General features: G+C 39.3%; 1 protein-coding gene and 1 long non-coding RNA gene across 2 annotated transcripts in view; one reads left to right on the top strand and one right to left on the bottom strand.

Annotated features, from left to right (window-relative positions):
- The window catches only part of COL4A4 (collagen type IV alpha 4 chain), a 63659-nt gene that overhangs the window by 8297 nt on the left and 30172 nt on the right, over nucleotides 1-25190 (bottom strand). Inside the window, exons 18-38 of the mRNA XM_069864643.1 lie at nucleotides 24073-24177; nucleotides 23349-23513; nucleotides 22697-22789; nucleotides 22201-22364; nucleotides 19190-19262; nucleotides 17190-17296; nucleotides 16546-16729; nucleotides 15707-15775; nucleotides 14351-14455; nucleotides 13613-13831; nucleotides 12736-12897; nucleotides 11921-12091; nucleotides 10941-11084; nucleotides 10146-10253; nucleotides 9712-9890; nucleotides 8540-8603; nucleotides 7333-7407; nucleotides 6768-6875; nucleotides 6321-6428; nucleotides 2472-2543; nucleotides 1532-1660 (exon numbers count right to left, since the gene is read on the bottom strand). Of these exons, the coding sequence (XP_069720744.1) occupies nucleotides 1532-1660; nucleotides 2472-2543; nucleotides 6321-6428; nucleotides 6768-6875; nucleotides 7333-7407; nucleotides 8540-8603; nucleotides 9712-9890; nucleotides 10146-10253; nucleotides 10941-11084; nucleotides 11921-12091; nucleotides 12736-12897; nucleotides 13613-13831; nucleotides 14351-14455; nucleotides 15707-15775; nucleotides 16546-16729; nucleotides 17190-17296; nucleotides 19190-19262; nucleotides 22201-22364; nucleotides 22697-22789; nucleotides 23349-23513; nucleotides 24073-24177 (2604 nt within the window). The remainder of the gene's footprint in view (nucleotides 1-1531; nucleotides 1661-2471; nucleotides 2544-6320; nucleotides 6429-6767; nucleotides 6876-7332; nucleotides 7408-8539; nucleotides 8604-9711; nucleotides 9891-10145; nucleotides 10254-10940; nucleotides 11085-11920; nucleotides 12092-12735; nucleotides 12898-13612; nucleotides 13832-14350; nucleotides 14456-15706; nucleotides 15776-16545; nucleotides 16730-17189; nucleotides 17297-19189; nucleotides 19263-22200; nucleotides 22365-22696; nucleotides 22790-23348; nucleotides 23514-24072; nucleotides 24178-25190) is intronic.
- Nucleotides 10115-20152, top strand: LOC138724576 (uncharacterized). The gene is made up of 3 exons (XR_011338078.1): nucleotides 10115-10275; nucleotides 11942-12085; nucleotides 19611-20152. It is a non-coding gene; the product is annotated as an uncharacterized lncRNA (long non-coding RNA).

Raw genomic sequence — 25190 nt, 5'->3', positions numbered from 1 at the left:
CACAAACAGCCACCCTCTCCTGAATTCTAACAATGGAAGAAATGGTAAAAATGTAAGCTGAGTGGGGACGATGAAATTGTTATGCATGGGACACGATAAATATTCACAGGTCGTTCCTAGCAAAAGTGAGTTCAGCTGTTTCCTGAACACCTCAGTGAACACAATGAATTGAATAGCCTTAAACTACTTTTTTCCCAATTTGCAATCTGGATCTTCGCAAAATAGACACTGGTGCCCTTACATGTGACAGGCAGGAGTAGTTACAGGTTACCATCCTCTGCACAACACAACACTTTTGAAAAGCCACAGCCTGTAAGCATGTGTGTTGAGCTCTGTTGCTTTCTCTTTTCTGCAAAAAAAGCAAACTTAGTTTCTTCAGTGTTGTTTTTGACCCCATCCTTCTCTTTCCTCTCCAGTGATTCTCCCTGGTTTTTCAAAGCTGGACACGCTATGCCACAGGAGGCTTTGCCATCCTGTCAAGCATTGTTAATACATCTTAGAATTAAACCTTTTCTCTTTTTCTCCTTGCCAGCACCTTTCTGTTGTTTCTCTCAGCTTACAAACTGGTAACTGAATTGAGGTAAATGGCTGCGTCTTCATCTGAGAATTCACTTCACCAGAACTCACCTCTGCTATTTTTCCTCTGTGTGTCCTCTGACACTGTTAAGGTTTGGTAAAGTAAAGCTAATATCACTTTTCATCACAGAACTGTTGAGGCTTGAATGGGCCTCTGGAGACCTTCTAGTCCAACCTTCTCCTCAAAGCAGGATCAACTGGAGCAGGTTGCCCAGGACTCTTTCCAGCTGGGTTTTGAGTATTTCCAGGGAGAGACAGTTTGTAACATCTCTGGACAACCTGTTTCCTTGGATTCAACTGCCCTCACAGGAAAGCCAAAACATTTCCTTATCCGCAAGTAGGATTTCCTGCATGTTAGTTTGTGCCCACTGCCTCCTGTCCTGTCAGTGGGTACCACTATGAAGAATCTGTCTCCATGTCCTTCCCATCAGGTATTTACACACATTGATAAAATCCCTCCTGAACCTTTGTTCTGGAGTCTAAGTAATTTCTTATTAGCGGCTCTTCCTCAGACACTTGCTTTTTCCTATTTCTATGCAATTCCTACATCACTAAGGCTCTTCAATAATCATAGAAATCCTGTGATACGCTTCCATATTGCATTTACATCAGAGTAGATGCCTGATTTTATATATTTCTGTGACTACCAGATCTCCTGCACTCTTTTACTTCAGGAATTTCTTCCCAAGAGGAGGTTCTTGGGAAGCAGCTCCCTGAGTCTGACCGAGTTCATAATTTTCTGTTCTCATTCTTTCCCCTCCTGTAATATAATAGACAAGAAATACTGGAGTTTCTGTATCTCATCAGGAAACATCAGCATGTTACTGCAACAGAAATGTTTTTAGAGAGGGAATCTTCTGCATATGTATTCATGTTCATACTAACTAGGGGAAGAGCCTGTATGAGCTTCATTTCCACTCTGCTGGGCACTGCTTAGGAGAAAACTCTTTCTTACCTGGGAATCCTGGGAACCCCCTTTCTCCAGGGGGGCCTGGAATAGAAATACCAGGCCATCCAGGTTCACCTCTGTCTCCTTTTGGTCCAAGCTCTCCTGGGTATCCTGGGGGACCTGTGTCACTTTGACCTTTATAGGAAAATAATCATGTACATCAGGCTTACAGTGAGTACAAATACAGATGTGCAGAATAGAAATACCAGCTGCAGATGTTCCTCCTTGCAAGGGTTGCCTAGTGGTGTTTTTCTGGTTCTCTCTTGGAAGCTGGAGAGAGTTTTGTTGAATCTGGCCCTAATTCATCTTTCAAAGAAAGTAATCTCTTTGTTTTAATTTTCTTCATCGGGGTTATTTTATTTGGTGTCATTTGCTGTAATTTGAAATTTAAAGTGATTGTATAGTCCTAAACTTAATTTTCTAGGAGCATAAATTTGTAATCTCTGGGCAGATGGTGAGCACTGGTTTTTAATATTGCTTCAAAAACACCTATTGAAAGTTGCAGAGAGATCAGTATGAGTGAAATCCATGTTCCCCTTAAGTTTGTAGCACAACTCACACAGACTTTATAGGGCTGGGATTTCTTAAGTCTCCTTTTAATTTGTTTTATCTTTTACATATAAAAAACCTAGAGACTTGGCTCTACTTTGAATCATCTGCACTTAACATTTTCGTTTTATAAACAGCCTTGACAGGTTCTACATGAGTAATGGGGGAAGGGGAAACCACCCCAGAATGATACGAGTAATGGAAGTTTGAAAGTTTTCCCCCAGATCGCTGTAGGTGTGTCACTAGGCACACTTTAGCTGCTGTTTGAAAGTTTAGTCTGACCCTTAATGATATTTTCTAAGTGAGGAAAATATCAAAATCATGTGTATCATTCCTTGAACATTCAAGTCAAGTTAGAGATGACATTCTGTTCCACGTAGCTATTTCCTTTCTTTACCTGGAGCTCCTGCAGAACCTTTTTGACCCTTTAGTCCATTCAAGCCATACAGTCCAGGCAGTCCAGGAAGACCTGAGAGGAATTACAGGCATGATCGGGTGCCATAATAATCCGTTCATGTCACACAATTAATAATTATGCAATTTTTTTCTGACAACACTTTCTGGATCAAGACAGGGTTATTTGCTGATTTTTATTCTTATTGACAACTGAAGACTCGATCCCATTGCACCCGACTGCAGGGGTTTTGTAAAGGAAAATGTGAAAAAAATCTGAAAATAGCAGTAATAATACAGTTTCACATCAAAGAATGCAGCAAACATAGCTTTTAATCCTTTAGGTATTTCTACACTGTGGCTACAGCACTACTGCTACACAAGATTAACTAGTCCAAAGTTACTTGTGTTAGCACCATATGATCAAGTGACTGGGATGCAGACACTACCGGCAATAACTGTAAAGTTGCAACTCCTTTACAGCTTCTGTTCCAATCTAGGTGCAATTTAATCTGGCTGTATTAGAAAGAAGCTACATTTTTGCCTGTCTTCTTTTCCCTGGTCCTGCAGGTTTCATACAGAAAACACTGCTTTTTTTTTTGCATCACACCATGACAAAAATTCTTTAAATTGAACAGCACAAGGTCTTTGAAGACAACAAAGCTGTCAATGAGACCTATGCTGACATAAGATGGTATAGAGCAGCTTTATCAGTAGTGATGTTCACTAAATGACCAGATCACAGGCTGAGTGTTTGTGGCAGTCAGATAGAACTTTTGGTTTATAATCTGTGCTTTTTTGAAAATTGCTAAAACAGAACCAGGAAAAACGTAAGTGGCATTTTTTTAATTAATTTTTTAAAAAAAGTTGAAGTAATCTAAACTTGTGCTGATTGTCTGCAGTAGAGGGTAAAAATATCTCTATGCCATTAGCACTTCGTAATTTCCTAAGTTGTACAGATGAAGTATCAAATGTTAAGACATACCCTGCAGAGAGGAGCCTGTCACTTGGTTATAGGAACAGATCTGGCAAAACTGATGGATCATTTGGTAAGGGATCGGTCAGAGTGGGCACCAATCGAGAAGTTGAGCAATACTGTCAGTGCCAATACCTGTCTCTTTTCCACCTTTGCTCCTTATCTCTGCCTAATTTCCTTCCTCAATGGTTCTCCTCCCTGCCACGGAGGATTCCCAGTCCAGCTGCACAAGTGTGAATTATCTTCATCTGTCTCCTCTTCCCTGCGTAGCTACTGCCTGGCATAGAAGATGTAGGTTCTCTGTTTCAGTTCCTGCACTTGATCCCAGCATGTCCAGCAGCACGCAAAGCTGCTGTCTATCCAGAGCATACATCATGGAAGAATTTATTGCTCTACTTAAGCACATCTAAATGGATATCTTTAAAAAAGTTTATAAGCTGGTCAGATTTGGCAGGGACAAACTGCTGTAGGAACAGCAACACAAATGCCCTTCATCAACTGCTTTACCTGCCAAATGCCCCTAGTTCAAAGCCGGGTCATCTGAGAAAGGGAAAATAAAAGGGCCCTAGAGCTCTCTAAATGACACACCAAAAATAACAACTCCATAGCTTTGTTCCCAGAAACTGTTGAATAATTGTAGTTAGAATTTAATGAAGGAATTAAAAGAAAGGTGGGGTGGGGGAAGTGGTGGAATAAATCCAGCGTGTAGCAAATACTGGTCTGGAAAAATGTTAAATCTGGAAGCTTCTTTGAAAACCTGCAAGATACTGATGACAGACTTTCTATGGAATCCCATTTATAATGTAGGATACCAGTAATCTAACCTGGACTATCTTCTGTGCCCTTAATTAACTGCTCTTTAACTTGTCATGACATCCTAAGTTCTAGTGCTGCTTTCTGCTGCCTGCTTGTGCTTTGCGCGTGTTTCCACTTTCAAATTTATGTAGGAGCCGCACACCAATCTGGGGACTTGAACAGTGATATTTTACTATTACTATGAATTCCTGATTATTTTTGGCACCCAGGTCACCATTTAAAACTTTTTTTGATCTTTAGCTCATTCAGTCAAGATTGATGGCTTGGTTTACTTGCTTTCCAGGGAATTTCTGACACATTTGCCAACAATCCATTAGAATATCAGCACTTGTAATTCTAGATTTTTGGATTGCTACAGTTCCGTATTCTAGGTACAGCTGAATTGGCTGACCTGTGTATGAACCACTGTTTCTGTGTTTTACAGCCCAATTCCGCTCCTACACATACAAGTAATTCTGCTGATGTTCTTAATATTACTTGCTTCATCAAGGATTACTCACACAAGGAAGGCATGGCAGACTAAGCCCTTAACTAGTAAAACTATCTCTGTAATGAAAATATGATTGTGCTTTTGTAGATGCTGTTTAACTATTTTTTTAATCTAAAACTTCTTCAGGCACAAGACATTTAATGTGAATGAGAAGCAATTAGATTAACAAGGCCATATACGTAGCTATGAACAGCCAATTAAGCATTTCACTTCTCATGCTAGCAACAACATTTATTGAAAATAGTATTAAGATCTATATTCTCCAATTGAATTGCAATACCAATTCCTTTCAGTTTTCATTACAGGGTATAATTTCAAAGGTGTTAACCTTCTTTCCAACTCTGCTGGCAACATATAGAATCCTATGGCTTGGCAGACAACTTGGTCTCTAATGAGTTGCCATTTGGAATGGAACTTTTCTGTCTGCAGAATGTATGTTGATTTGTTACGTTTCCTGTGCAGGAGTTGGGATAACATCTACACCATACAGAAAAGAAGGAAGGAGTTCATCTGCTACTAAAAAGTTTTCAGCAGAAGAAACGAGGGGAGGTTGACCCCCCTCAATTTAGACATCTCTGTCACTGCAGACCCCTGCCTTTGCTACAGCAAATATTGTTGCAACAATGAAATGTTCTCTTGCAGATTATGCATCAGCAAGGAATCTGTCATGACAGTTTAAATCAGCACCACGTATTTACTGCAAGCAATCATAAATAGTTTCCATTTTTCATATACATTTTCAGTAGTTTATAAGAAACCTCTATTTTTCCTTAGTCTGAATTTGATAAAATGTATCTATTGTCCTCTCTAACCATTTACCTTAGCCCTGAGCGTTACTTTACTGTGATTTCTGTATATGAGTCGCTAATAATATTCTTCTTGCCCGGGAACTGGCTATGAAGCATACTATAACAGAGAGATGATACAAAGTACATAGCTGATTACCTTTGTTTAGGAAGCATTCATGTAACTTATAATTGTAATTTTTCAGTCTGAATATAGTAAAAGTTAATAATGTTCTCCAACAAAACCATCTGTACTGATGAACTGCTAAAGGTAACAGTTATCATGAATAGTGTAAATAAGGATTTGGAGGAAACATATTTAATCAACAAAAAAAAACCCTTTTTTGAGAAAACAAACCCAACAACAAAATTTGACCCATAGTTTGTTAAAACAAATGTTTAAGACAAAATTATCCATAGCAATCTTCTGGTTTTGTAGAGCAATAGCGGCACTCCATGGTGAAAAGGTAGAACACAAGATAACCGAGCTGAAACATCTGAATAACTGCAAACTCCTTTTTCCTTCACTTCTGCTATCAATTACACGAGCTGAATCAGAATTTTTTTCTACCTTCTTCCTTACTCACTTGAGATTGTAGCCCAATTTTAGAGGTACCACTTATGTTACTACTCAAAGGTGATGGGAACTGGTTTAATTCTACTTAGTGTAAAAGAATATAGGATCACAGTCATGCTCACAGTTAGGTCTTTTCCATTTTCACTACTAAAAGGGTGTTTATATCTTGTGCTGTTGTTACCAGTGGAACTGCACTGTATTCTGTTTACCTTTTCTGCCTTGGGATCCAGGTAATCCTTGTAATCCTGGAGGTCCAGAAATTCCATGTTTCCCTTTTTCTCCAGGTTCTCCTGGTAATCCCTGAGGACCTGTAGCTCCTACGAGTGGGAAAAAAAAAAATCCAAACAACTCTAAATATGCAGATCTATGAAAGTGTTGGTTTTTCCTTTTTTTTTTTTTCTCATGCGCTGCAGCCCACTGCATTAATCAGACGCACCCGAATGTGTACAGGAATGTGTGAAGAACGGATAGCTCTTTCGCTCCAAGACTCTGACCAGACTATTGTTGTTGTCCGTAAGTACTGAGATAGCTTTCAATATATGTTTTCATATGATTTCTCTGGCATCCTCCACAGAGGTGCCTCCTCAGCTGCATTTTCCTGATCCGTATCTCTTTTGAGCTGTTACATGGCGCTATTTTTTAAACTTCGGCATTACCTGGAAATCCAGGTGTTCCTGGGTATCCGGGGTCACCCTTGGATCCAGGTCTTCCAGGCTGCCCTTGGACACCAGGCGAACCCTTCTCTCCTGGGAATCCACAGAGTCCTTAAAGAAAAAAAAAATCTAGTATTGTTTGTTTAATGTTGCCTATTCTTCATCTCATGGTAAGTTTAAAAACATACAAGTTCAGTAAAGGGTTTCTTGACTAGAAAATGAATTTTATTGAAATACCTTACATCCTCGCATCAATTTATTAGCATTGTATCACACTGATCTCTCTGGTGATATCTGAAAAAGCAGGAATGGCCGGCAAGATACAGCCAAGCTGGGTTGGATTCTGGTAAGTATTAATATGTTCATTGGTGCTGTACTAGACAATAGCATACTCTATCTCCTATATTCATTCCAGCCATACTGCACAGTGTGAAGCCTCTCCAGTCTCTGCGTTTATGACTATAGAAAATAACACAATATGCACAGAATCAGAGCCCCCTCTCCTCTAACAAAACTCAGAGAAAGTGAGTCCTTAAGTCCATTTCTTTCTTTAATGACACGGAGGTACCTGGCAATCCTGGATCTCCAGGAGACCCTCTTTGACCATGTGCACCAAGCAGAGCGGTTATGTCGCCTCTCCTGCCTGTTGAGGTACAATGATTTTAATTACATACAAGTATCCTTTTCATCCACAAAGACAAAGCTGGAAAATTTTGTTAAGATCAGATAATTTACTCGTAGATATCACCAGCTGTCAAGAGACTGAGGGAACACAATGAAGAATGTTTTGGTACGTGCAAATTATCTGTGAGCCCAGTATGTCTTGACATACTGATATGGTTTGTGTTTAGAATACCTATAGGCAGTACTCATGGAAATGACAAAAAAAACAAACTCAAAAATTACGGGAACTTCCCATAATACTGCAGCATACATTGAAAATGGAAGCTATTGCATACGATCCCTGCAATACTTTATTAACCAAAGAGAACTCCTTATATAGGTTTGTGAAGATGTGCAAAATCAATGCAGCGTGAGTCTATTTACTCAGTACAGACATTGTGGGGACTAGCTGCAGACTTTAAGCCAGCAAGCTTTCTTCTTAGTCTCTGTGCTGAAATTCCTTTTTATCGCATCATCAATATTGCCTAGCAATACTGCCTTACAACGTCTGTACAAATGTCTGACCTCTCCTACCTATTCGTGCTGTCTCAAGCTTCATTTTCTGATTTTGCTGTGAAGAGGTAAGATGAAATATTGTAGAATCTTGGAATCTTGGTTGGAAAATACTTTTGAGATCATAAAGTCTATCCATACCTGTCCACTACTATACGGTATCCCTGAGTACCTCATCTACCAGTCTATTAAACACCTCCAGGGATGGGGACTCCACCACCTCCCTGGGCATCATTTCCTATTCCCTGAATAATGCCATACCACAATACTATAAACGACTGAATTTCGGCTTATTTGATTTGACAACTTTTACAGATCCATAAGAGTGGATTTTCATGTGTTTGATGGAATTTTTAAACTCCGTGAAATTTGACACAAGTTTATCTTCTAAATGAGTAAGACCTGCTTTATAAGGAACAAACTGAAGTGCAAGCTTTGCCTTCAGGTAAGTCAGACTTGTTTCTAATGACATTCATGTCCTAATTATTTTCCCTTCTGTGCTGTTTTCCCTTGTCTATTGACTCCTCAGCATCTATCGGGGCATATACATTTGAACAGTATTGCTGTTTTCAAAAGAGAGCTCATTATAAATGTGTTACCTTTCGATCCTTTCTGGCCAGTCAGTCCTGGATTTCCAGGGATTCCTGGTAAGCCGGTGTCACCCTGATATTTTTTTAAAAACAAAATAAAAATGTCTGATGTATAATACATGCAGCAGGAATGATCTAAAGGAGCATTTGGTTCTCTTATGCTGTTAAATGCACCAGCAATCAATATGAATAGCAAAACTGTATCTTCATCTCAACAAAAAAGCATGCGGTCTTTGTTACCCTTCTAATGCTGACCACTAACACTTCCAAGAAACTGTAGATTAGACTCGCTAATCATGTTGAATTTCTGCTTTTATGGTTCATGCTAACTCTTGGCTAGAACACCTTAAATTCCCCACAGGTGGCTTAAGTAATTTGTTTTAAAAGGTACCATAAAAATGTACAAAATATTGCTGTATGTTACCCAAAATATCTATGAACATTAACAAGAAATATCCTGTGATGTGTCAGTCAAAATGTAAAGATTTCTCTATTTGAATAATGACCTATAATCAGCAAAACAAAATAAAATAGAAGCCAAGATAAGCAAAGATATGTCCCTTTATCATAAACACAACTCACATAACCTCACTGCCTGTCTACCTCGTTTACAAGCCAGTGAAGTTTCCCTTATCTCCATTAGTGATGTATATGCAGGTTTGTGTATTTGTTCTTGACCAAAACTGCTTGCCTGGGTTCTCTCTGGTGCAAGTTGTCCGTACAGCAACAGAAGACTTGGTTTGTCTTGTCTATTGGTTTGGCTGCTCCACACAGCAAGATACGAAGCAGCAGCTATATATTAACTCATACTTATGTTGCTGCTGTTATAATCTCTGCAGTAAGTGACTTCTTAAGAATAATGTTAAAGACTTGATTGTGCATCCATTTTTTGCCCCCACTCTACTTATTGCAGTGTAGTTCAGACTTCCACCAAGTGGCAATATAACAAAATCACAGCATGTAGCCAGGAGGGGAGAAGCCCCTGACTACAGTTCCTGCTAATATGTAGTCACAGCATTGAAGTGCTGCCTTAAGGCATTAACCTTCCCTATTACACTCTCATTCTCTTCTCAGGAGGAATATCTAATGGGCAAGTACAATAGAAGCACCCTTCACTGTATTTCCTGGAGGCAGGAGGTAACTGTGAAGACCAGGACATTTCACTACCACTTTCAGTTTACCTGGTCACCTGGTTGTCCTTGAAAACCCAGAATTCCTCTGAAGCCCTTTGGTCCTGGGAAACCTCGTGGTCCTGGAAACCCCATCAGGCCAGTGTCACCATGGTCACCTGGCATTCCTGGGACACCATTCTTCCCTGGCAGTCCTGGGGTGCCTCTGAAACCAGTATTGCCTTTTTCACCTTAAGTTAATTGCCAAACAAGATAATGACCAACATGGTTAAATCATTTGACACTTACTTTGAAAGTGGCTATGTTTTTACAGTTTGTGTATTGCCTTAGTAATTGTCCAAAGAAACTAGCCTGCTAGCTCAAAAATCCATAAACAATATAGAAGCTGGATGTTCCTGCAGCTTTGAGTTCAAACCTATGAAAAACACCAGTGATTTTTATAAGACAAGTGTGTGTGAATGCAGGGCTTTCTTTTATGTACTCACCTCTTTCACCTCTAGATCCATTCACACCAGGAAACCCTGGTTCCCCCTTTTGTCCCTTCTCTAGACGGATATTAATGTAGCCACTGTCTCCTGGCGGCCCTCTTTCACCTATGAAACAAACATATGGAAAGTAAGTAAATCCTCATGAGTTACATGTCCTAAAAATTAATTTTAGTAAAGGCTTCCTGAACAGAGAAAGCCTTCAAATACCAATGCAGTTCTAAGCTGTTTCAGCAGGCTCACTGCTAACAGAATTTTTTACCCTTCTCTTGCTTTTTAGTTAATTCAGTAGTAACCCAGCTGATGTTAAATCAGAATTTACTCCCTGCTTGTCTGGAATATGAAAGATGGCAATTGTATTGTCCATTCTGCAGTGTACTACCTGTAATTGCACCTTGGAGACTGTTGTTCTCTTTCCTGCATTAATATGTAGAGAGATTATTTCCTCTATGTTTTACATAGTTTTAAGAACACAGAAAATGTGATAGAAAACTTGAAAAATCTGAAGATTCAGATGTGTACAGGACAAAAATCAAGGTTTGTTTGAGTAAGTGATCTTACTTTGATTGATTAAGTGGTAAATGCACCTAATAATCTGAGTGGAATTAATTTTCCTTGCGTTATTTTTATTATGCGTGTGTAAGTGATATAACTGGAATTAGTATTAAGTATTTCTGAAAATAGAAGCGAATGTACTGTTATAACAAGAAGAAAATTAAATATATTCCTAACATAGTAGTAACGTAACTGAACATACAGTAAAACAACAAGAGAGTGAAACAGATTTTTACAAACCTTTTATTCCCATATCCCCACATTCTCCACTAGGCCCAGGTGGACCCATTTTTCCTTCTTCGCCTTTTACACCAGTGATTCCCATCAGGCCTTGTGTTCCTGGGAGTCCTGGGAATCCTTGGGGTCCTTGAATCCCTTTGCTTCCTGGTAACAGGAAATGCTTTATTTACATATTCAGTCTGCTATGCTGTTGCTGTCATATTCTAAAGCAAAAGGCAGGAAGTTTAGAAGGACTCCTTAGGAAATAAGCAAAGCTAGAGAACCAGCAGGTGGAGCATTGCTTCACGACAAGATCAAACTTGTCTTGAAATCCAGACTGCCCTGAAGCAAACCAGCACCTTCCTTCCCCTGCTGCCACCGCATGGAGACTTAGGCAACAATTCACTACTAACGCAGCTACCCCAAACACATCTAAAGTACAACACACAGATTTTGCATGTGGCTACTGGAGATGACAACTCCTACTGTCCAGATGACAGACAGAGGAAACCAGGGGTTTGTTATAGTTACTCAGAAATTTTGCCCATTGGCCAGTGATGACTTGGGACCAAGGTCACATGTTTTATAAGTATCAGACAAAATGTGAAGCTATTTCTCCTCCTACTCATCGGCACACATCAGACTGTATCAGGAAAGGAGACAGTCTGAATATAATAAGAATATTGTTCTCATCATAGCATATTATAACAACCTATTACAAATAGTCAGGTAATAATACATGGAAAAATGTCAGTGTTACAAAACAACTAAAGCAGCTGGATGCACCAAGATGCATCGGATTATTTCAATGCCTTTGTTTTTATTATAAGAGAAAGAACAAACGATGCCACTCTTATTGCCTCTACCTTGCTACAGGGTCTTGTACTCAAAGCTGGAAAGAGAGGAGCATGCAAAGCACTTTCTGGCTTTAACAGCGGTAGAAATAGCTCTCTCTACAAGAGAAGTTATAGATGAGGTGGTTTGCAGGGTGCTTAATGTACCTGTTTGTCCTGGCAAACCAGGTGGTCCTTTATTGCCTGGAAGTCCTGGAAGTCCTCGGGAGCCTGGAGGACCTGGGGGACCTTGTGAGCCAGGAGAGCCTCTGAGACCTTTGATTCCAGGTGGCCCAGCTAAGCCTCTGTCTCCCCTCTGGCCTTTAAAGCCTGGTAAGCCTGAAAAAAGAGTTTTAATCTATGTATGTAAATGCAATAAAGGGTTCAGCAATTGCATCTAAAAAGTAGAAAGTGATGGGGTTTGGTATAAATTCATATATTATCAAAACCAGCAAAGTAACTTGAAAACTTTGCTACCATTCTGAAGTCCTGGCTCTGCCTACATATTTCCTCTGCATGGAATGTTTGTTTTCTTATACGTCTTTAGTGAGAGATGTATCAGAAATACCCTGTTAAAAATCCCTACTAATTTGTAAATAATTTTGACATAAATGTCTGCTAGCTCTCCCTAAATAACACTTTTATTAAAGAATAAGGAAGATAAAAGTATCACAAGTAATGACAAAACCTTAGTTAAGCTACTCAGGACAACAGAATAAGAGATAATTCTTCCATTTATTACTTGACACTGTGATTCAGCCATTTAAGAAACATCATTTATGGGAATAGAAAGGAAGTTGGGAAACGTGAGATAAACACTACTGAATTTAAGGAAATGTGCAAAACATAATCTACACCCCCAACTAATAAGCAGCCCCTATGGAAATATTTGTGATGCCAGCCACAAAACCCATGTGATTATATCTGCTAGAACAGACACGCAAAGCTTAATGCTGTGAGACATCGTGATGGATGTTGTGTACCTTGAGGTCCTGGCATGCCCACGACACCTCTGAGTCCTGGTGGCCCTGGTAAAGCTGTGTCACATGGTGGACCAGGGAAGCCTGGACAGCCTGGTGCTCCTATATCTCCTTCTGGGCCTCTAAAACCTTTGGCACCTGGAAATCCTGGGGTACCAGGCTGTCCTGGAAACAAAAAAACGCTGTAAAGCATTTTACTTCCATTACTTGCCATCCCTCAGGAATCCTAATTGTAATTTTGAAATTGCATGTTTGGTTATTGTAATATCTTACTTTTCCTCTAGCTTTTGCCTCGTTTGTGAAAACTGATGCTTTTCTGCAATTTAAAATTGGTTGTTGTGGAAAGCTTCTTTCTTTATGGAAGAAATACAAATTCATCTCTCATCCATTGGCTAGGAGGATGTAGTATGTTTCTGATATGCAGGAGCAGAAAGGAAGGAGCTCTAGCTGCCCTGCACCAGCTACACAACCCTGGGGTCAGCGCTACAGATGTACCCCTGGGCAACGAAATACACTCCTCTCTTCTTGAGTGTTCTGCCCCCTTTTGCCAATCCTCTCAGACTTAAGGAAGCAATCTGAGGCAGGGACTATCTCCGTGGCAGAGCAGGAGGCCCTACGCACAGATAGCCACTAGGCAGCATGTAACAGCACTAAAGGGAAGCTGCACTGTTTACTCCATGGACTGAGTCAAGGCATCTTCCCCGTCCTGCAGTGCACATCAACCTTAACTGTGAAAACATAAATATAAAAATAGGGCGCACTATTCACAGTCACCACTATAGATCCAGAGAAGAGTAAGTTTTATGTGAATTAGGACTGACTTTGCTCAGATTTTTCTCCTTAGAACATATAGAAATGCTTCATAAAAAACAGTTCATACCTCGAAGCCCAGAAATGCCTGGATCACCTCTTGCTCCTTGTGCCCCAGGTGGTCCTGGCAGTCCTCTGTTGCCTGGGATTCCTGGAGGACCATATGTGGTATCACCTGGAACACCTTTCTGACCATCTATGCCAGGTGGACCTGGAGGGCCGTTTCTGCCATCAACGGTATCTCCTCTCTCACCTTCATCACCAGGGTCACCAGGTTGGCCTCGAAAGCCTGTTGATATGATTTTAAAATTTAAATAGAGCAGAATTCAGTAGCTTTACGGGGCAGAGGTTCCAGAACTGTAGAATACTACAATGCTAATTTAACCAGAATTAAATAATCAGTTTGCAAAGAAAATTAATGTTATACTTTAAATTTCAGGTTTCCAATTTACAGCTAATGATACATGAGTACTGAGGGAGGTAATTATTCCTGTTGGAAGTGACAGTGGTTTTCTTTAGGGCAGCATCTATCTTGTGACAGTCACTCTTGTCCTGTTCAAAACCTTTGCTAAAATTATCATGATTCTCACTTTTTGGAGACTGTTTCCTTCCTGGACACTAAACTTTAGGTCACTGCAGCACCTGGAATGCTTGAGGAAAGAAAGGGAAATTGGTGAAGGTTCCACTTCCACCAGCTTTCATTGAAATGCGCTTCCTATTCTGTTGTATCGCAGTAGCTATTTTATCCTGCACATATGCATTATAGCTTGACCAGCAGGTGTTCTGGATTAAGAAATGCACAACTCACCTTCTGGCCCAGGAATTCCTGTTCCTGGCCTGCCTTGATGGCCTTTTTGCCCATCAAATCCACTTGGTCCAGGACGACCAGGGAGTCCCTTTAAACCCTTTGGTCCTGGAAATAGAAAGAAAATATTTAAAAAAAACCCCAACTGACAGAGCTCTGAAATGTGTGATCTAAGAAACAGTATTGCTTCTTTATCCCATGCAAATTCATGTACTTTGAAGATAAGGGGACTGCATCTGCTTCTAACATTTTGGGCCATAGTTACCACCAAATCACAATCAAATACATGTTTGCCGTTTTCCTAAATGGACCTGTTCCCTAACGCATAAACACCAAATGGCAAATCACCAGAGCAAACTGGGAAACAAAAGCCTCATGTAACATTTTACTGTTAGAACGTTAGCAATATTAACCCAGTGAATGACAGGTGTCAACTCAAACTTTTACGTTCTCTTGTGCTATATGATGCTTCTGGAATGATGAAGATGAGCTCAATATGCTAATCCCTGTTCTGTCTTAGAATTATAGAATGGATTTGGGTTGGAAGGGACTTTAAAGATAATCCAGTTCCAATATTCCTGCCATGGACAGGGACACTTCCCACCAGACCGGGCTGCTCAAGGCCCCATCCAACCTGGCCTTGAACACCTCCAGGGAGGGGGCATCCACAACTTCTGCAAGCAACCTGTTCCAGTTTCTCACCACCCTCATGTCTGTACACATTATGGCTACCACCCACAGCTGTTGATGTCAGGGAGCTGTGTAATACTGTTCTAAGGAGCTTCAAAGTCCAGTATCTCCATTTGTTCTGATCAGGATTTTCAGGAATATTTCAAAAGTGTTGGATCCTAAGCAACGTTTTGCCAGTTCCTGGGTAAGTTCTCTGCTTGTAAATTAAGTTAAACAAATCATAGTAATGGTAATAAGTTTTAGGGGACAACTGCAGCTTGCCATGAACAACATAGTTTTAGAAATTACAGACTTGCAGCATATCTTTGCCTCTCACGCCTTTTCTTTTGATGATATCCAGATGTACGTATTCTAGGTCTGGTCCCACTCCAGCCATCTGTGTATTTTACAGGCCCTCTCATGCATCTTACTTGAGGCAGGACAGAGTCAGTTCGGCATTCCTATGGAGGCAGCCTGTACACCTTCTGACCGTGCAAACTGCGGCTGTGTAGCCCTTGGTTCCATTAGGTGAGTGTATTTCTATGTATTTGCAGATTTACATTTTGACGTGTGTACCTTTTGAAAAACTAGAATAATGTACCTTTTCAGGATAGCTCCTTTTTTTTTTAAATTAGCAACTTAAAGCTCTGTTTTGATTAAAACAAAAAAATCTGCCATCTGTAAACATACCTTGAACACCTTTAAGACCTGGAGGACCTGGATTTCCAGGGTATGGTAACGTAATGCAGACAGTCTCACCTGAAGCAAGAGGGAGAAAGGAACTGGTCTGTTTGATTTTAGTAGAAATGGAGTCCCAAATGGAGTTACTGTTATATTTCTGTGGAATTGACCAGCAAGATGTGCAGAGGTAAAGAGAAGGGACTGTTTATGTACATCGTTATTTCCATGTTACTTAAGGTTTGATGGTGAATCTTGAAATATTTTTTCTTGACATTTATTTTGTTCAGAATATTGGTAATGTTTCAGATTGTTGTAATGCAAGTGTACTGTGTAATGACAAAGATTTATTTTCACTCATCACAGAAGTTTGTCTTTGCAGCAGTCTCAGTTACAAGAAAGAAATAATATTTCATCTCAATTCTCAATCTCAAATCTAGGTTCATTTCTGGTTCATACTACTTGCTCTCAGTGTAGATTGCTTTGTTTTAGTGGGTATTTTTTTCAACCGAAAAACCCAAACCAAGTTTTAAGTATGAGTTGTATTTTCCTGCTCATTTAGCAAAAAAGCATTGCCTTGCAAATTCTTACACTCAGGAATACTCTTCACAACAGAAAATAGTTTTTCTGATAGTATGCAAGCAGCACTTTGCAGGTTTAAGGCCCCTAGCTAGAAATTCATATTCTTACTAGTTTCTGTTGCTAAATGCTGACAGCTTTGTACCTTTCCGTGGTCATATTTTACATGACTATTGATGAATAAAACTGTATATAATACCTATGGAAATGAAATGCATTCTACTAAACATGTATTTCGTTAATTCATTCTTAATGTAAACATTAAATATTACCTTTCTGGCCCTTTGGACCAGGTGGCCCAATGCCACCAGTATCACCAAAGTCTCCAGGGCTACCTCTGACTCCTGGAGGGCCAGGAAACCCCAAACCAGGCAATCCTATCTGTCCTTTTATACCAGGAAGTCCTGGGACCCCAGGGAATCCTTTATCACCTGGCAGTGATACTCCAGAATCACCCTGAAAAAAAGAAATTGTTGATAAGAAATAAGAACAACTACTTTCTTTCCTTGTTTTGATTATAAAAAAGCAATGTAAAAGAATTATCTGGAGAAACGACTCTCCCACAATTAAGTGACTACAGGGATGATATTCATAGTTTTAAATATTCAAGAACAATAGGAAAAATGGTAGAGGTTTGTGGTTTTGGTTTTTTTTTTAATTTCCTGATCCCACAATGTTACTGGACAGTATATGCAGAAATAATATTCAGGAATAACAAAATAAACATTAATACTTCCAAGGAAATAATTTTTCATTGGATAAAAACTATGATATTTTTACCTAGGCTTACATAAAATGTTAGAAGTGATTAATCCAGGACTTCAGAATAAAACAGTAAGTTCAATAAGTAGCCAGTTCGTTTGCAAGTCAACATGTTAACTGAAATGGAAAGAAATTCTGAGAAAGTCAAACATACCTCAGCTCCTTTTTCCCCAGGCAATCCTACTTCCCCATCTCTGCCATCATTGCCTCTTTGGCCTGGAAATCCTGGAACGCCAGCAGGACCTCTTTCACCTTTTATTCCTTAAAACAATTGGAAAAAAAAAAAAGTAGTCTAATATTTGCAGTGCATTTGGGGTTTTTTATTTCTGCTCAGGTAACTATTTATCCATATGACAATTGCCAGTTCTTGAATTCACATTCCTTAATAAGCTATATTAGGCAGTGTGTAGTTGGATGCCTCATGGAACACCTTGGTCTCTCCATAGAAGATGTGTTTACAGGCACCACAAAAATGTGGCTTTTGTTCATGCTGTACACATACTGAAAATGTTTTGTTATTGAAATAAGTCAATTTATTCTCAGTTTCAGTGAAATTGGGATTAACAATACCATAAGATGCAGAACATTTCCATCAATCTCCCCAAAAGATTTTTTCTCTTTTTTAACCCCTAGATTGCACTGACATTTATGAAAATATAATTTTTGCATGAAAGACCTGAAAACTATTCTAACCCAAAGATTCGTTGTGTTGTGTCAAGAAATCCTTTGCAAATAAGCAGTAAATGTTTTGCCCTGCAACAATATCTATAAAAATGCACAAGCATCCAAAGCTATTTCACAAACAATAAGATGGACAATCTTTTGTCTGAATGAGTAGTTTAGCATTTCTAATTAAGCTTTGCCATCAGATTGCTGTAATTTCTTGTTCTCTGTTTCTTTAGATCTTATAAATCATAACCATGGAAAGGTTTTGATCTATTTAATTACAAGACTTCCAATTGTGCAACTGTGGCTTATTGTTTCCATTCAATGCGTGGTCAAAAATGGTTTTTAGAAACAGGAGCATAAATCTGAGTGGCCATTGAGACTTTGAGTTCTTCCCAAGAAGCATGTTGGTGGCTTAAGTTGAGACAACAGCATGGACACATTGGCATACGACACTTCGGGGGGTGGCTTCTGTACAATCATATTTCTTCATGCTTTAACAATAATTGTATTCTGCTTATTCTTTGCTATACAGATCTCCAAGGGTCCTGGAACCATACAAGACCAGATTGGATGAGCAACCTGATCCAGTGGGAGGTGTCCTTGCCCATAGCAGGGAGGTTGGAACTGGATGATCTTTAAGGTCCCTTCCAACCCAAGCTATTCCATGATTATCTGTCACATCACGTATTTGGGCTCCAGGATAAATGAAGTCCAGGATTGTGACTGCATTTTGGTGTCTCTATCACAGAAGACAACCCAAACATAGTGGATCTTAAATTTTTCCCTCTTCTGTTTCTGTCCCCTAGACTGCTGTTTGTCTCATAGGGATTTATCTGAAGTGGATATACAAGTCTTAAGATGTTGGGCATAGCCCTTCCAAGTTCTCACATCCCTCAAGTTATCCTCTGAGAGCGGTTATTCTGTTGCATGCTCTCTGCATACTGACAGACTCTGGTTGCCCTAACCAGTCAGTAGCCCATCATTTTCATCTGCAACCTCTTTTCACCATCCCAAAAGTTTAGGTGCCAGGTTTGAAGTCAGCTCTGGTGCAGCCCAGCTGTGTAATCTTTCATCACAGCGCTGCAAAACAGTCAAGTTGTAGGAAAGAGCTGTGACAAGTGCTAAGAGCTGCTAAGGGGCATGGTTTAGTGTTTGATAGGAATGGTTGGACTCGATGATCCGGTGGATCTCTTCCAACCTGGTTATTCTATGATTCTATCACATGAAAAGTCAGCATGAATCACAAGCTAATAGAACTGTTCTATTGCTCAACTATAAAGTGAAAACCACAAAATCCTGCACCGATCGTCTGTTTAGTAATAAGAAAATTAACAAGACAGTACCAAGAAAGCAGTTTGGGTACACATCACCTCTAGACTTCAGTAGCTTATTAACTAATAACTTTATTAAAGATAAATATAGCTTTCTCACACTATTGCCTAGGATTGTATAGGAAAAAAAGGCTAGTGATAACTGTGGGTTTACCTTTTATTCTAATCCTTCCTGGATCACCCTTCTCTCCTTTTTCACCATGTTGTCCAGCAGAACCAGGTGTTCCCTTAGCATTGACAAAAAGCAGAAAAAAAAAATTGTCAGTTCTCTCCAGCAAGGTACCAATATGGCAACCGAGTGAACAATTTGATATCTATCTCTTGCTCTTGCCTTGTTTCACAAAACCAGACCAGATAAAGTAATATGCCAAAAAAAACCGTTTATCTCTTTTGAAGTCTATAAACAGATGTTTGAACGGCACCTGGCCTTTTCCACCTGACTCTGCCAAATACACAGACACACAACTCTAAGAAATTATAATACTAGATGGACCAGGTCAATGGCCACGTACAGCTGTGGCTGTAAATGCAAGAACATCAAGATGAAAACGATTCACAAACTCTTCCTACTTCAGGCTTCACCCACTATCCACCGAGGCTACACAGGAAGGGAATCTCCGTGGTGACTCTTGATGAAGCTGCCCTTCCAGCAGTAAACATGTCAGTGGGTAAGTGATGGTTTTTTGCTGAGTGAAAGCCCACAAAGCTGCCAATAAAAAATTTCATCTATGTCTAGTTAGGTACCGATATTGTCAGAAGAATCCATGACTTGGCAGGCTTAGAGAGGAAAAAAAGTACTTGTCTATATTTTTATGCTGATTGGTGCTCTGAGTTCTCCAGGCAGAGGGTGGTTTGCAGGCTATTGCTGGTGAAGGCCTGATCTGGTGACAGCACATGTTGGGAAATACATTTTACCATGTGACATTTACACAGAAGTAAAAGGCCACTTGAAAAACTGCAGTATTATTTAGCCAGTGTCCTCTGTTATCAAAATCTTTCATTAAGAAATAGATGGAGAAAATACAATATATAAACTGTAAATCATGCCAATTGTAAAACAGGCAGGAGACTTTCTGAAAAATGTGACAAATGTGAAACTAGCAGTAACTATTTGTTAGCATGTCTAGCTCTTCAAGTTGGCAGTGAGCAATACTTGGGAAGAAAAGAAAGCAGAAAAATGGAAAAAGAATAAATATGTAGGAAATCCAACAGAATGAAGCACTTCTGTAACAAAGTGAATTTCTTTCCAAAGTGACTGCTGTGTCCTTGTTTCTTACTTTAGCAACCTAAGAACACAAAAGTGTTCAGGACAAGACTTTAGGCTTTACTTCAGAACCACAAGGGCTAAAGTGTACTTTCAAAAGTAACAAAGATTAAAATCTCAGGTAATAGAATTTTAAGAAAAAAAAAATTAAAAATAATGCAAATCTTGTAATGAAACCACTGGAACCAGAATGGCAGAGCCCCTTCAGCTCCCTCCTTCAGCCTCACAATGGTTTTGGTTTAGGTATTTTTATTTTTAAAGAAAAAAATCTGGAAACCCTTAAGCAATTCCTTAAGTGAAAGAAGAGTCCTGCAAAACAGAACCTCAACAAATCCAAACGCAAAACCCTGTAAGGGAACGGTTATAAAGCTATATTTTCCTCCTATATTTTCAAAGGAATTGCTCTCACACACAAGGAAAAAGCCCTCTATTTGGCATTGTTTTGTTATGCAGCATCCTGCATGTACAGCCTGCATGCCAGACCAGAACGCATGGAAAAAAATCACCACAAGTTCGATAAATCACCTTACAATGCATCCCTAAGGCAGTTGGATTAACTGGTGTTTTGAACTATTGCTCCCTGTGGGGAATAAGATAAACTATATGAAACATATTAAAGAAAATAATTCCATTTCCAAAAGTAATGGCTAGTTCCACTGAATTAGGCAAAAAAGCATCAACCAGTAAATTACTGACCCAGGAAACATCTAGGTCTTGAGTTGAAATTTATTTGGTTTTGTTAATCCTGCTGAGAGCTGATATTAAAGTAGAAATATGCATCTGACCTGAAGGTATATTTTTAAATATCTCTTAATTATTTTCTTCCCCTCGCCCTGCTATGAAAAAAACCTTTGTAGGGTTTTTCCATGCAAAAAATGGATGTCAGATTTGTTAACTTGGAATGAATGGGAAAAAATGAACATTGTATGCTGATGTCACGTGATTCTCTACTACTAAAAAGGTTCATTCAGTTTCTGCTTTTGTGAAAGGTGAAATGAAATTGTTACATTGCAAGAAAACTGTCCATTCAACTAAAAAGTCTTTATTTTGATGACTATAGTATTCTTTTTTTCCTTGTAAGAACTATTAAATCAAGGGTGACATTTTCATTCCATTTCAGCTTCATTGCTGATACCTATGTCATAGGTAGGCATTGCCTGTCGTGGCCGATCCTTGTGGAGAACAAACTTTGAGTTTCAACTGAAAATGGAATGTTATGAAGTAATATGTAACAGTAAAGGGATAAACACTAACAAATAGCAATGCCTTTCAGACTTTGTGGGAGTGAAAGACCTTATGTTCAGGCCGCCTTCTAAAATAAATCAAGCATATAAAATAGATCAAGCTCTTCAATTAATTTCTAAAAAAGGAATAAAGAAAATGACTTGAAATGCCTGAATAAAATCAAGGGTTCCTTTTTCTTCAGACCCTGCCTCCTCCAGGTGGATGTAGACATAAAATCCATCTTGACCTGCTGACATCATCATGCAATTCTAAGGTTTTGCTGGAAATGCTGTCCTTTGAAACAATTAAAACATTTTTAGTGAAGCAGTTTGTGCATCTACAATATTTTCAAGAAAAGCAATGGGTATTCAAAATTAAAAGCAAAATCAAGTTAAAAAAAAAGAGATGAACATTCACTAGCTTTCCTAAGCCTCCTGACCTCCCCACAAACACAGCATGGGATTTTGTTCCTCAGTGTAAAACTCTGCCAACTGCTGCAAGGGATATCAGATAGAAGCTAATAAAATTCATCTTCTAACAAGATTGTAATAATCAAAAATAGATAAAACTTTCATGTAGTTTTCCAGGGCAGTTCCTCCACCACTCTGCTTAAATGCCTCCTGTGCAAGTGGTAGCTTGATGTTATTTATTTACTGAAGCTCATGAAAGCTACTCACAGGGAGCCCTGGTGATCCCACTGCACCAGATAAGCCTGGATCACCCTTCTCTCCACGTCTTCCAGGGTATCCCATTTGTCCTTTCTTTCCTGGAGTACCTGGAGGTCCTTGCACACCACGGGGACCAGGAGGACCAGCAACACATGAGCAGAGGCCTTGATTTCCTATGTGAATGCATCAAAATTACATTGAAACAGTTGCAAAATTAACACAAAAATAACTGCCCTTTTCCTCTTCTGTGCGAGTAGCACAGAGACAGTTTTATCTCATTATGGCCCTCAAAGGAGGGAAGCATCTCTGTCTCTTTTTACGGTGCTAAATAACTGCTGTACTGGCATGCCTCAACTGACTTAAAAGCCCCAGTGCCAACACGCCATTTAACTCCGCGCTTTGATGAGCCTTATCCTCCATGTTACCATAAACTTCTTGCAAATTATGGCTGACATACCTGGCAAAAGGTCTTGTATTCAAGTTGTTGCTAACCAAGCATGCTTACCCTTTTCTCCTTTTACACCTTTTCTTCCTGGAAGGCCCATCTGACCTTGTGCTCCAGGTTCTCCAGGGATCCCTCTCTCAGTACAGATTACACCTTTGAAAAAACAAATTGTGCAGCTAGTATGAAACATTTGACTGTTTCCACATCTTGGGTCACGTGTTCTCCTCTCCCTTATTCTGTTATCCTCACACGCAACGCTGAAGTTCTTATGAAATGCTTTACAAGTCATTGGTTACAGGTCATACTACAAGAGTCAGTTTGGCCAGAGTCAATGCTGACATGTTTTTTCATTGCAACTACTCCTTCCACTGTAGAATTTTACAACTCTTGTTTCTTTAGTAAAGGATGTTGATTTGGGTTTCTTCCCTAGTTTGCTGTGTTTTTATCTTTCAGTGATATATTTTTAGAGACATTTTTCATATAGGTTACTATGTGGACTTAAATCACCCAGAAAACTATGAAATCTTGACTTGTCACTGATTGAAACTTATGATAGGAAAAAAATCTTGGTTTTGACATCGCATGTAAACTTTGATAATACTTGTCAAAATGTACTTTTCGTCTCTATGTTTTTTTGTAGGACCAACAAAAGAAATGGATCTATTGATACATAGAATTATATTCTTGCCATATAAATCACCATTGAACCTACTGGGTAGTCCAGGTAAGCCTTGTCTTCCTGGTTGTCCTGGTAGGCCTGGTGGTCCAGGAAATCCAGGACTTCCTGGGATTGGTTCACCTGTTCCAGGGAAACCAGGATCACCTTGAAAACCTTGAGGTCCTGGTGGCCCACTTACTCCTGGCAAGCCAGGTAGACCTGTAAAGAAAATAATGGTATATGGCCTACATAATTCAAAGTCATGATTACTACTAGATGTCAAGGAGGAAATTACAGACCAGTCAGAGTTGTCTTGAAAAAGAGCTTCTATGTAACAAAGACCTAAAATCTAAATGTTTAGGTTTTCCAGGATTCCCAGGAAAAGAGGCTCCTGTTTTAGATCTTGAAATGCTATTTTTCCTCCTCCCTGTTATCTTTTCTCCTGACATCCTAGTTATTCTAGTTCCTTAGACAGAGCAAAGGCACCCTTATCACCTTCCTTTACATCTTTTTCAGATAAAGAATAGACTTTTCGAGCACATGTAAGCGTACCATAGATCTGCAGTGCATGGCAGTGTTCTGATTTGTCTTCTGTTTTTTTTCTGGTATAATAATTTTTGGCCACTAAGTGCTGAGCTAATTTTTTATTGAACTCTCTGTAGAGCTAAAATCCTTACTTTTAGTGACTTGCATCAAGCAACAACAAACAACAGTTTAATTTTAACTGCTTTCTCTCCTACTAGTATGTAGTTCACATTTTATTCCCTATTTCTCTTACTTGTTCCGTCATCTCCTGGTCTTCCTTGAAAGCCTGCAGGACCAATTGGTCCGACTGACCCCACATCACCAGCAGGACCTGGAAATCCAGGATCTCCTTGTGGACCTACAGAGAATTATAAAAACATGTGAACTGAATGCCTTATGCAACTGTCAGCTTAAATCTAAATTAAACTGCAACGAAATTTATGATTTGAGAACTACACAGGAGTGAAACACATAACTTCTTTTGTCTTCATGAAACATTTTTAAATGTGTAACAATTTAATTTTTAAGGTGGGAGGATTTGGTTACTTTTTGATGGATTCCTGCCTGTTTCATGGGCACAGTTTTAACCTTCATCACTCTGTAGTAGTGTCTTTGTGCTGTTTATTTCAGAATGCAGAGAGAAGTATTTGCCCCAAAATAAATACATGTGGCATTTAAAGTAAAAGTGCATCTCATATTATGCTTGTTTGGCAGCGTATGCAGGAGGTCATTTCAGGATCATCCTAGTTGAAATGATCCAAATTTTAAAAGTATATTTGCAAAACTGCTATAATGAAAAAATGTAAAAATTGCAATTACATAGTGATAAAGAAAACCTGAATCAGATATAAAGGGCTTCATTAAACTGAAAACCACAAAGTATTGGTAGTTTTTCTGTTCTCAAACAATTCTGCTAAAGGCTGCTTTCCCCAAAGAACGTATCATCATGTATGCACATCATGCAAAACATTAACTTTAAGTGTTCCTTGAGATACTAAGCATGGGGTTAAGTCTCTTGTTGCATGGGCTGGAAACACAAGAAGCTGATGGAAAACAAATTAAACTGATTTTTTTATGAGGCCCTTATCCAATCAGGAGGTTCTGCTGAACTGAGGTTGTGTTGTAATTTCTGTGTTCACAATCAGCATTTGCTGCACTCAAAAAAACAATTTATGATAAAATGTTCTTACAGGTTCCCCAAGCGTGATATGCCAAAGCAAGCCCCTTCCAGGCAGCTGGATTACCTGTTCCCCACTGCCTCCTGCCATGAAATAAGACCTGCCACACAACTTTTCATCAGTTAGATGATAAAGATGGAGATAAAGCAAGCTGGGACATAAACCCAGCCTGAGGCTTAGGTAGGAAGGTAAT

This window comes from Phaenicophaeus curvirostris, chromosome 10 (assembly GCF_032191515.1).
Source record: "Phaenicophaeus curvirostris isolate KB17595 chromosome 10, BPBGC_Pcur_1.0, whole genome shotgun sequence".
In the NCBI taxonomy this organism is placed as follows: domain Eukaryota; kingdom Metazoa; phylum Chordata; class Aves; order Cuculiformes; family Cuculidae; genus Phaenicophaeus; species Phaenicophaeus curvirostris.
The sequence above is the reverse complement of the archived record's forward strand: the minus strand, read 5'-3'. Positions and strand labels throughout refer to the sequence as shown.